Raw genomic sequence first — 13141 nt, 5'->3', positions numbered from 1 at the left:
AACCTCTCTCTCACCTCTCTCACACCTCTCTTTCACCTCTCTCTCTCTCACACACACACACATACACACACTCACACACGAACACACACATGCACAGACAGTGCTATAAGCTTACTCTTTGACCTCTCAAGCCCAGATTACATCTAAGCAGAAGAAGACAATCCCTTTGCCGCCATACAAAGGATGCTAAGTAAGCTTTGACCAATTAATTTCACCATCTTAAAACAAAAAAGTCAATCCTCTATTCTCTTTCACTTTGCCAGCTCTTCCTACAAATTCAGCCTCCAGTGAAATCATTCTTTTTTTCCATTGTACCAGCTTTTTCTTCCCAAAGAGGCAGGGCTGGGTGGGGTGTGAAGGAGAGGGAAGAGGAATTCCTGTCTTCTAAGGATAAAACCCTAAATTTCTCTCTACAAGCTCCATGTTTCAGAGAAATGTAGATTGTCTCTTACATTGTGTGAAATCTAATGCATAATTTTAACACAACACTGCCTAGAAGGTCTATTAGGATAGGCTAGTGCCATTACAAATAACTCTGTGATAGAGAAAAGCTAGGCTGATTTCCCTAAGATGATCTCTGGTTCTTCATCCTGTTCCCTCCTACCACCAATCCATATCCCTTCTTGAATTCAAACCAAATGAAGCTTCACCTTACCTTATTCCTAGACAGTCTTTGGCACTTAATATGAATCTCAATCACCCTATTCCTTTACCCCTGAAGCAGCTGAGCTGCCACTATTCCTTGGTTCTGTCCATTATTTATATGTTTTAATATCTGCGGGTCCACAAATATCTTAGCTCCTTCCCATCATTATTGCAATATATTTGTTGCAGGCCTTTCCACCTGCATATTCCTCTCATTTCCCAGGCCTGCCATGACAACTTAACTAGGTTAGAAGCAGCATAGAAAGGATGATGAACATGGAGCCAGGAAATATGGGTTTGAATTCTAGCTGCAACCCTTCCTAGCTGTATGATTAGATGATTCACTCAAACTCCCTTAGACTCAGTTCATGAGAAAAATAATTGTTCTATCAACTTCACAAGGTTATTATTGAGAAAACCATTTGTAAAATTTAAAGATAAGGGTGGGGACTAGATCTGTTATTTCATTGATATAGGGAACTGCCAACAAGGAAACTCCTTCTAGAGATACAGATTGGCAACTTCTCTGTAGCTTAGAGTGTTAGAGAGTCACCTAGACCATTGAGAGATTAAAGACCTTGCCCAGAGTGGCACAATCGGTGTGCATCAAAAGTGTGATTTGAACCCAGCTCTGAGGCTGGATTTCTACAATTTACTGCATCAGGATACCTCTCTAAATTGCTACAGAAGTGTAGGTTGTTGATAGAAGCATGCTTCCAAAATGAAAAAAAAAAAGGTCAGGGAAACATCAATGAAGCATCAAAGAATTCAAGATGATAATTTCTTGAATTATGTCATCCTGGTGACATACAGGAGACACTTGCATGTCAAGACATCAAGAGACTACTGGTTAAAGGTTTTATACATACATACATACATACATATATTATTTACACACAGAGAGAGAGAAAGAGAGAAAAAGTAAAAATATATATTATATATAATAATACTCTATCCCCAAAGGAAGCAAAAAAAAGGTCCATATTTGGGGACTTTGGAGTCACTTTGTGGTAAACCATAGTACTCCACTCACTGAGTATACAGCTAGTTCAACAGAGTTAGTCACTAAGTTAAGGAATTAGAATCCAGTCTTTTTGTAGACCTAGACTAAGATTACAGATGGCCCTCTTGAAAATCAGAAAAGAGAGGAGTTACTATCCTATTCATTACTTGCACATACATTTGAGCTAACTCTAGGCTTCTGAGAGAGAATGAAAAAGGCATCCCATCCAACTGCGAATGTATTCTCAGATCTAGAAAAGGGGGTGGGTATAAGGGGCTGTCAGAAGTAGATTTCTAAGGTTGAAACAGAGAACCATTAATATCTAAGAGGAAGTGGAAATGGGAAAGATGTCAACATCAACTAGAACTGAAGAGTAGATACTGTGGGATGGATTGGGATATTTCATTTTTTTTTTAGGGATGAAGAGGAGAAGGTGGTCAATCTCTGGGCTTTTTCTGTTGGTCAGCTGTATCCTCTCTCCTGTGTTTTAACTGGACCTCTCCTACATCCCCACCCCAAAAAAAGACACATACCCTCCCATCATCTAGGTTGAAACTAGAGCCCTTTTCATCCCACCACCAGACCCCCTCATGGTATGGTGGAAAGAATATCAGATTTAGTCAAATGACTTGAGTTTAAATTCTATCTCTGCCATTCTCTATGTGACTTAGAGAAAGGTCTTTAATATCCCTCTGATTCAATTTCCTTATTTTTAAAAATATGGATATAGGCCTAGATAGACTCAAAGATACATTCTAGCTCAAAATCCTTTGTCCAAGCGCCATTTCTGACTCAGTACTGGACTACTGCTACCTCCATTGTCATTCCCAAGGTATGCTTCCCTCCAATCTATCCCTGGGCAGTCAATAGGCAGGTTTATACTCTTCCTTGCCCTCCTACTTCTTCTACACCATCAGTACCCCTTGCTGTTATTTTCATTTTGCTATGGTTTTCATAACCACACTGGCAGCCATGTAGGATTAAGAGTGGAGGAATCAGTAAACACAGAGGTAACCGACTCTTTGCCTAATCCATGTCTGGCACTGTTTAGAAAAGCTAAACATCAATGAAGTCATCCAACATTGACCTCTCTCCCTCATGTCATTTCCTACTTGGCATCAAACCACCTGTCAAAGTTTCACTGTTGTATCTGGGGTTCCTGATCCACTGCTAATGCCCAGGCTTAACCTGTGGGACCTGGGCTTGGTGGAGAGGAGGGAAGGAGGGGGGAGGAAAGAGAAGCCCTACCCAGCCTATTCTTTTGTAACAGTTCACTGATTGTTCCTTCTACCCAAGGCCTGGTGTGTTGAAGCTTTGGTTGCAGAAAGCAAACAATTGGAGGAGTATACAATCCTCCATTTTCTCCTTTCAAGGAAGGCCCCTATTGTGCAGCTCTGTACACATTAAGAGATCACTAAATGTTCGTTTGGTAGAATTAAATCTTCCTACATTCCAGAGTGAACATACCTAGCATCATGCCATTCACGGGGAAGATGATGAAGGTTGAGCAAGGCTCAAAGGGCCAACCTCACCACCATGACTTAAGAGAGCTCCTGCAACTACCTTTCCCCTCTTTCTGCTTTAGCATAGTAAGACTATAGGAAACTCTTCTTTTCTACCATTTCTTACAATATTAAAACACACATGCTTTTGTCACCCTACCCATTGGCATACTAAATTTTCCATCTGAGGAATGGGTTAGAAGCATCTACAGTCATGTACAAGTCTCAAAGAACTGGTAATAGTACTATCATTTGAACTTTTGCTTGGGATACATTCAACTAAAGCACAAAGCACTAAATTTAGGTGTAATCAATCAATCAACAGGCATTTAGTAAGCACCTACTAAGTATGCATAGTAAGTGCTAGGCATTGAGGATAAAGATACAAAGAATGAAACAACCTCTATTTATGTTAGGATTATAGACATACATATAGAGCTGGAAGGAATTGGAGAACATTTAGTCCAACTCCCTGATTTTACTTGTGTAGAGACTGAGTCCAGAAAGGCTATGCAACTTGCCTGAGATCACACACATGGCCAGCATCAGAGGCAGTATTTGAACCCAAGCCCACAGATACTAGTGTTCTTTCCACTATACCAAAAACATATATTTTAATGTAGGAGATAAAAGATATTCAAAAAAGTCAAAGACATCATCAAATGCTGAAAAAAACAATAAAGGAAAGTTGCAAAAACCACTTTTCCATGGGTAGTTAAAATGATATCATTGCCATGTTCACTAAATTACTGTTCTGTTACATCCTTATAACACTGAGGGAACCCTCGACTCTTAAAGGCTTGGCCAGTGGAGTTCACTTTCTGTCAGGTCCTACCATGCTGCAAAGATTTTCAATACGGGAGGACCAGATAATGAACTGTTTGCCTGCTTGTTGCCCAGGGATCAGCTTTGGTTAGGAAAGAGTCATTACCAAGTGATTTTTTTTCCCTCTTGCCACAGCAATTCATAAAGATTATCTAATAAATCATAGTGATAATTACCCTTTTTGTCCATGAAAGGAATGCCCACCCCTGTGAAATCAAGGATCTTTCCAAGGTCAAGTGTAGATTCCTTTCTGCCCGAGGTAACAGTAAGAGAAGACCTAAATCAAACAACCTTTTATGTTCCATTCAGTTTTAGGAATCTGTGGTTCTGTGACAGATTGGATACTAGCTTTCTAGAGGTTAGAAACAGTATTTTTATATCTTTTTTCTCTCCTAACTCTAGAAGTACTTCCCCCCAGTTTTTCCCACTAATTCCTTTCTGCCTATTTCCCAGAGAAAGCTGTTTAGTTCCAGGATCAAGCAACATTGATATTAGAAAAATGAAAGTTCATGTTCTCTTAATAGCATAAGGGACCCATGTCAGAGTGTCCCAAGTGACTGTTGTATCTACTTATTGTCCTAAGAGCAATTGATAACATGAGCCAATACTCTTGAGAGGGCATATTGGCTCCAATATCCCCTCTACATTCCTCCTGAGACATTGTTGTAGATTGAAACCAAACCACAACCCTCCAGAAACAACTTGAATATCTAGAACCCCTAGAACATCCCATGGTTGCTCATGCTTCTGGGAATGCAGGAAAAGAGAAAGGTGTAGGACCATGATCAAATCCCCATCCCCAAGGTGACACCAGAGACTATGGAAGCTGCCCAGAGGCCCTGGGCCACTGCTTTGTGGAAAATATATATATAAATATTATGTTTATATATATATATATATATATATATATATACATATACAAAGAAACATACTAAACCACAAAAATAACTCCTTCCCCACATTAAAAAAAAACAGTGAGGCAGCATAAGGCACACACCTACTTACACCTGATTGGCACTCTTCCCTGAGGAAGAAAGGGTTGCCTAATGATCTAAGATTGGGTTGCATTCTTTTTTGTTGTTCAGCCATTTCAGTCCTATTTGACTCTGTGACCTCATTTGGGGTTTCCTTGGCAGATACTGGAGTGGTTTGCCATTTCCTTTTCCAGCTCATTTTACAGATGAGGAAACTGAGGCAAACAGGGTTAAATGACTTGCCTAGGATCACACAGCTAGTAAGTATGTGAGGCTGGATTTGAACTCAGGTCTTCTTGACTCCAGACCAAGTCCTCTATTCATTGCTCCACCTAGCTGCTCTAGAACTGCATTCTATGGTTCTCCATATATGGAAACAAAGTCCTGGTAGCAGTCATGGACCTAATTGAGTCTTCTTGGGCATCTTAGGCCCAAAGGAGATCCCAGGGTTTAGCCAGGCCACACAGCAGAAGAGCTTCCTTTTTCTAGGGAGGGTCTCAAATCAAGCCAGATATAAAGAATATCTCACTTAGATACTGAGACTCTAAATCTTCCTTCACACAGCGGCCCAAGTGATGCTTCTAAAGCACAGGTCTGACCATGTTACTTCCCTATTCAATAACGTTTCCTGTTACCTCTAGGATCAAATACCAACTCCTCCATTTGGCATTTAAGGGCCTTCATAGCCCAGCTCCAAACTATCTTTCCAGCTTCATTAAACCTCACTCCCCTTTACACGTTCTATAGCTCAGCCAAATTGGCCCTTTTACTCTTCCCTATACGTGACATCCCATCGCCCATCTCTCTCACATTATAGAGGCTGCATTCACTACTCATCTCCCAATTCCTGGTTCTTTCAAAGTCAGCTCAATTATCATCTCCTGTTTGAGGCCTTTCCTCACCATTCCCACCCCCAAATCCACTTGTGCTTCATCCCCCAAAATTGCCTTATATTTATTTCACATATATTTTAAACACATGCCTACGTGTACACAGTGTATCCCCTGATAGAATGTAAGGTCCTTAAGCCTAGGGATTGTTTCATTTTCATCTTTGTAACCCCAGTATCTCTCACAGCATCTGACACGTAAAAAGCATTTAATAAATGCTTACTGATTTTTGATTGACTGAATGACAGATAGGAATCAAGCATCATATTCGTTTGAACTCCGTGAGACTTCCCACTGGGGCTTACCCACCTTACTCTGTTGAAACAGCTTCACTAGGAAATTGTGCAAAGAAAGACAAAGACCTTTGGGCCCAGTAAAGGGTTCAAATGCTTCCAAGAATTCTTTGCGCCAGTCCCAGTCGCCATATATTCATACACACACACACACACACACACACACACACACACAAACACACACGCACACACACAAACACACACGTGCACGCACACACACATGCATACACACAGTCATTTCCCGGAGCAGAACATGACCGCTGAAGTTCATTATTCATATACCTCACAATTAACAATCCACAGACAACCTATTTCAACCCTGCTCAGCTTCTTCTGGGGGTTAAAGAGTAAGTAGATTACTGAGACCCCAAGACATCCCCCGTGTCAGCCTAAATGAGGCAAACTCACTGGAATGTGTCCTAGCTAAATAAGGAATTCCTGGCTTCCACGCTTTACTAGTGGAGCCATGCTCCATCCCTGAACAAATTTGGGCAAGGTTCCTTCCCTCTCTTTTATGGAAAAAATTGTATCTACTTTTTGTTGAGACAAACAAATCTAAAAGCAAAGGGAAAAAAGCCTATCGCCATTCCTTCTAGCACCCAAATTCTGAAAAGGATCAAGGTCTGTGTTCACACTGGTGACACTGAAGAACTCTGAAAGAACACTGGATCTGAAGTCAGAAGATATGGGTTCAAATCTTGGTTCTGCTTATTTATTACCTGTGTGGTCTTGGAGAATCACTTCCCATGTCTGAGCCCATGTAAAATGAAGTGGTTTGAGTGGATAACCACTAAGGCCCCTTCCAAAACTAAATCTGTTGCTTACGCGGTATTAAGAAAAGTGGGGAATGAGGGCTGTGGAGGAGAAGGAGAAGAGAGCTCCTGGGTTCAAATCTTGAATCTGAATAACATTAGGTAATCTGCTTAACTTTTTCAGGCCTCTACTTCTCCTCTGTCAAGTAAAGATACTCAATGTTGTACTGTACTAATCTTCCTTAGAAACTGCTCTGAGAAAATAACTGATGGGAATAAAAATGTATAGACTGGCAAATAGGACCAAGCTAAGGAAATATTAAATAATAATAACAATATCTAATAATAATAATAAAGAATGCCACAAGGAAAGGAAAAAGGGCAGCCTGTCAATTGCACCTCTTTAATATATTTTAAAAGTTTCCAAATAAGACGACTGATACAGTCAGTTCATTAGAAAATAAAGTGTTTATTAAGAAACTATACACTGAACACTCCTATAAGTCTCTGTGGAAACGCAATGTCCCATTGTCATAGCACAAGGTGAAAGTGATGGCAGGATAAAGAATGTTGGGATGGATGATGCCTGGGAGGCCAGAAATGAGGTAATGATTTACAATAATTAAAAAACATCCTCACGCTTACTCCTTAAAGCCACATACTTGGGAGCAGGCCCTGTTCCCTCAGGCTCAACAGGGAGCAATGAGGAATATAAGGGCTGCTATGAAACAATGGGGAGAGCTGAAAGGCTGGGGGGGGGGGGGGGGGGGGGATGAGGGGGAGGAGTCGAGTTATCTCAGTAGGAGAGACAGGGTACATCTTGAAGCCCTGGGGTGAAAATCAGCCATCCACATATAGTTTTGGGAAGTAGAGGGGAGGCTTAGGCCTCACTATGGAGGGGAGGGAGAACTTGAGAATTTTGGAGTCTTCTCCAAAAATCCTATAGAGGAATCTACAAAATCAGTCTTTTGATCTGATATGAAAACTTCTACCCAGCAGGATTTCAGAAGTGAGAATGGGGAAAGAAAACTTTAACTCTAAGACAAAATTTCCAAAAGGAATTTTAAACTTAGGAGGAAGTAGTGGAGATTGTCAAAGATCCCCAAGACTCTAAGCCCATTGCTAGACATCTCATGATTAGGAGGATACACTGCAGCCTGCATTGTATTCCTCAAAGGGGGCAGGCACTGGGGGGCTTTGGGTGGATAAGTCAAGCCAATGGGTCCAACTGGGAAGTATGTCAGGAGAATCTGATACTGCCAGAAAAAAGTGTTCATCCTTCCTTAATTATCAACACTATGCTTCATTTCTTCCAATGAGGAAAAGACCTAAAGTTGGAATATACTCTGAAAAGATACTGAGCCCTCTAGCCCTTCCTTCTCTTCACTGGATTAAAAGGTTTTGTTGGTTTTGTTGTCGGTTTGTTTTTTTTTTTCCCCAAGTGGAGAGAAGGAAAAAAAGTCCTCTCCCTTGGGGAACGTGGCCATGGAGTAAGACATGAGTCAAAGCAAACAAAGGAAACACAAATATTGACCAGAGAACAGGATTGACACTTCCATTGGTGCTGGGGAAGGGCCACAGAAGGCCAATTTTAGCTTCTTTTCCCCTTCAGTTCATCTTTGCCTTGAAGGTGTGTATAAATTGGGTTCCAAAGATTCTTAGACTCAAGAACAAGAGATAGGGAGAAAAAGAGAAGATCCAGGGATGGTGGAGAGGCAGAAAGGGCCACAGGGCCCTTGCTTCTCTGGTCCCCATGGTCTTGGCGGAGTGGCCAATTCAATGGCCTGATCTTTCCTTCCCATGGCAAAGGCAAGGCATCCTTCAGGCAAAGCTCATCAAAACAGCAGAGTTGGGGGACAGAGAGGCCAGAGAGGAGGCTAGAGAAAATACTCATCTCCCCTTGGGAGTTTTCTAACATTTGCACACACTGGGAGCCCTCCTCTTATAGAAGAGGACATAAGGAGATGGGAAGGGAGGATCATTTCAAAGTAAGTACAAATTTCTCCACCGAAGGGGAAAAAATGGTTTTCCCTTCTTCCCTCTGGGACCCTAAATCGATGCCAACACTCAAGTCTGGCTTTTCCTCTCTTACCAGGCCGTCTCCACCTCTGCGCAAGTGCTGTCTGTGGCTCTTCCCCAGTCTGAGGTCACATGGGTGGCAGCGAGGTCACTAAGAGGGCGACATGATGTCCCAAGGAGAGCCAGGGAGACCCACAAGCATTCAAGTGAGGAAAGCAAAGCCAGAGGATGGCTGGGCTCTGCCAGGCTTGACTTTTGCTGCCGAAGAGGTGGTGTTTATTTTATTTTGTATTTTTTTTTGAAAAGCAAGAAAACTAGGTGTGTTTAAAAGTTAGCTCCTAGAGCACTGGTTTTGTTTTTTGTTTTTTAATTTGCTTTATTGGTTTTCACCGTGGTGGTGCCTTGAAGGAAAGTAGAAGGAGCACAGTGATCATTGGAGAAAAAGGGCAACCCTGCCATTGGCCAATGGGAGACCACACATTTCTGTTGGTATTAAAAGGTGTGTTTGTAGGGGAGTGGAGTGCACACAGATGGTTTGCAAAGTGTTCTGTTTAGCAGCCCTGGATCCAAACAGAACAATGGCCTACTGCTTCCAACCTCTCTTAGGGCCCAGCCTACCAAGGTGACATCAGACCAGGGAGGCTGTAAAGGAGTTCTAAAAGCCATGGCGTCCTTTGCTGAAATAAACATTGACATCCTCAACATAAATGCCACGGTTAAGAGGCTTGGGATGGCCAGGAAGGCTTATTGGATTCAACATAACTTCTCTGAAACCTAAAAACAAAACAAAACAAAACAAAACAGAAAAAAGAAAAAAATAAAGTAAACCAAAAAACCCAAAAGAAGATCCAAACTAAGGGACAGAAAACAGAGGGGAGATTGAAAAGGGGACAGCTAAAGATATAGTCAGAGGTAATACTGAGGTATATTGTGAATAGTAAAATCAATTAACAGCAAAAAGGGAAAGGTGAGCGGAGGGGTTGGGATTGGGGATGAAATTAAAACCAAGCACTGTCCGAAGGACTGGAAACACCCTCTGCTGCTGCCTCCACTGGACACCTCCAATTAGCCTGGGAAAAGGGTGTGGGGAAGTCAGACTACCTAAGGAAGAAGTCCTGGCCTGACCCTAAGAGAGCTCTCTAAGTCTCTCTAAAATTGGATTTCCCTCTCCCTGGGAAGAAGATTAGATTTCTCCCATTTCAAGTCTGGGGTAAGGTGACTTCTTGAAGGAAAAGAAAGTCTTGTTAAGGGACAGAATGAATATTGCCCACAAGTTAAAAGCCCCTTGCAAGCAATGAGGTGGGGAATAGATAAGAAGAATGGCCTTGGGACTGGATCACAAACTACCACCTCTGCAGAACAGAAAGAGAAAGCTCTCTTCATCTAAGAACTGTATCCTAAAGTGAGACATTATCATTTCTACCACTAGCAACCAATAGGAAAAATGTCACCTCTCACATGGCACAATAACTGTGACACACACACTTATGTGTATTTATATATACATACAAATATATACATATATACATATATATTATATGAATATATAGAAAGGAAGGAAGGAATTTTTCTGAGAGTATCATTTTTTCTTATTTGACTACTCTATTCAGTTCCACCAAGGCATGGAATAAAAAAATGCACCTGACCTCTTAGCCTTCCCATGATGTCAAATCAGATGGGGATGAAATCATCCACACAGGATCAACAGAGGAAGCAACCAGATTCAAGGGTGGTGACCTCCTTAGAGTAACAGAGAAAGGATCCTCAAGCTTGCCTCTTTTTCTCTCTACAGAGCTCTGGGCTTAATAAAGAAGAGAACTACTAACTCAGGTAACCCAAAGCAGATTCCCAAGTGGAAATTGTTTTTTAACTTCAGATTAAAGTGAACATTGATATGAACACAACAAACTTGCTCTGGACTAAAGGATATAAACTGTGTATAAGCATGCATGCATAATTGTGTGTGTGTGTGTGTGTGTGTGTGTGTGTGTGTGTGTGTGAGAGAGAGAGAGAGAGAGAGAGAGAGAGAGAGAGCAGGAAGGGATAAGGGTAAGGATGTGGTTAAGAAAGGAGGGAAGAGGAGGGGAAATAAAGAAGACATCAATTGATCTAGAGTGCTTTTTTCACGTGTCATATTCTGTCCCATAAATCCCCTACCTCTGGCCCAAGAAGCCATTGTAATCAAAGCAGGGCTGAACTGCTAAGTTCCAAGTATTGAAACACCTTAGGCAGGAACTCAGGGTACTATCAACTTCTGCAGAAGATGGGATCAGGCTCTTTCTCATATGGTTGTTTCGATGAAAAGAATTTGGAGAAGAAAAGTAACTGAGAACAACATACTCAGTGGAACATGGGTCCTCAAGGGAGAGAATAAAGGTGATGGGGATGGGGAAAAAGGAAGGTGAAGTTACTCTGAGCTTTATTCTGAAGCTGGGTAAAGCTATTCCTTCCTATTCTCTTTTTGCTCCATTTTGACCTCCCCCACAATTCTACCTGAGATACTCAAGTAGTTTTCTCCTTCTGAGGTTTCTCATATATATAAGATTTCAGTGGTGAAATTCCACCCGATTTCAGTTGTGTACTGGGATGGCACTTTATAGGTATGGAGAGTTAAGGCCTGATGAAACCTTCAGATATTTAGAATCAAAGGACGGAAAATAATTACTAGGCACAATGACCTAAACAAATAGCTTCCCTGAACCCTGACAGTGGTGGTGGGAGGTAGGAGGAAGAAAAAAGCTAGTATTGAGCCCCAGTTGCATACAGAAGGGAAATTACTTCCCCAAGGCTTATGGCCAAAACTAATGATCAAACCAGAATCAGAGCTCAAGGCCTTCCTAGCTCCTACATTCAAACTGCTCTGCTTGTTTGAACACCTGGTCCATCTGACACACATGGTCTGTGCTCATATCCTTGAATCTAATACAACCAGATGCAGAAATTGGCTCTATCTCTTTCTACAGGTTAGAAACTGAGGAGGAAGGGTCATATTGGATTTAGTCATGCATAGAGTTGAGATCCCTTAGTCTAACTTATTTCTGCATCCCCACCCCAACAACACACACACACACACACACACACACACACACACACACATTCCTGTACTAAGAGCTGCCACCATGGGTACCCAACACTGTTACTCTATGAACCAGAACGGTTGCATCTTTGCATGCTTGGACCTGAGCACCACAGACATAAGAAGCCCTAAATCAATCCCCTTTCTCTAACAGTAAAGAAACAGCTAATTTCCAAAAAGAAGTAGAGTTGGTTCTTCTCATCTTTTGGAAACTAGGTACCCATGTGAGGAAGGTAGAGTTATCTTTTATCCTGGGAGGGTTGTAAACATAAGGAATGACTGAGATGCCTGCACCACCTGGGACCCTACAACTCTAACCCCTGGGAAACAGTTATTCAATAGTTTCCGCTGTGAGAGTGGGAGCCACTCCAAAGAGATTCCAATCCTGACCAGCCACGCAGTGTCCGGGGGCCCTTTAAGGCTCCACGTCGGATTCATTAAAGAGGGGGCCAAGAACTGCTGGCGTCCTTGCCAAGGTATCCGCTGCTGCCTTCATGAACATGAGCCCGTTCCCATATGAGCTGGGATCCGAAGTTTGTTTTCTCTGGAACTCCTTTTCGGGTGGAGCAATTCCAAGATTCTAAATGCTGAAGTCTGATAGCCTGAGAGGCACCACTCCAAGTTTCCTGGTTCCTCCCCCTCTCCCTAAGAAAAACCTCTGGGCAGAAAGAAAATGCATTTACTGTTACTCTCTGTCTGGGGTTAGGGGTGTTTGTATGTGTGTGTGAGGGTGGGGGGGACAGTGACTCTACCACAGGGAAAGACTGGGCTAACAACTGACTGGCAGGTGGGGAAGATGGATGAGTATACCTTCAGGGGTAGGAGGCTTCCTTCCAGGAGAGGAGGCCTGCTCTGCTCCTTCTACCTCAACCCTGCTCAACAGTCAATCCCCTTCTTTCTTCACCTCCCCCTAGGCTACCAAAGATTTAGATAAAGCTGCTTGTACGCCCTGGAACCGAGCCTGATCTCCAAGAGCTTCTCAGGTGTATTTTTATGAGAAACAAACCAGACACTCTGAGGTCATTTGGGGAAGATGGCGTGTATAGCTGCGAGAGGGAGGGAAGGAGGATTGTTAAAGGATAGGGCAAGGAGTGGGGGACAACATCACTGTGTACCCACTGAACCTGATAAGGGGTTCAGAACGTGTGCCTCTAAAGATTGG

General features: G+C 42.3%; 1 protein-coding gene across 3 annotated transcripts in view; it reads right to left on the bottom strand.

The window, feature by feature from the left end:
• The window catches only part of NTRK3 (neurotrophic receptor tyrosine kinase 3), a 449021-nt gene that overhangs the window by 109103 nt on the left and 326777 nt on the right, over positions 1–13141 (bottom strand). Inside the window, exon 13 of one of the 3 annotated variants that reach the window (XM_027852117.1) lies at positions 8305–9677. The exons of the other annotated variants lie outside the window; for them this stretch is intronic. Within the exon in view, the coding sequence (XP_027707918.1) occupies positions 9559–9677 (119 nt within the window). The 3' untranslated portion in view covers positions 8305–9558. Of the gene's footprint in view, positions 1–8304; positions 9678–13141 lie in introns of those variants that run through there. 3 annotated transcript variants of the gene reach the window in all.

The sequence above is a fragment of the Vombatus ursinus genome, unplaced genomic scaffold, assembly GCF_900497805.2.
Source record: "Vombatus ursinus unplaced genomic scaffold, bare-nosed wombat genome assembly UNPS02009205.1, whole genome shotgun sequence".
NCBI lineage: Eukaryota > Metazoa > Chordata > Mammalia > Diprotodontia > Vombatidae > Vombatus > Vombatus ursinus.
This window is presented reverse-complemented; position numbering and strand designations above follow the sequence as displayed.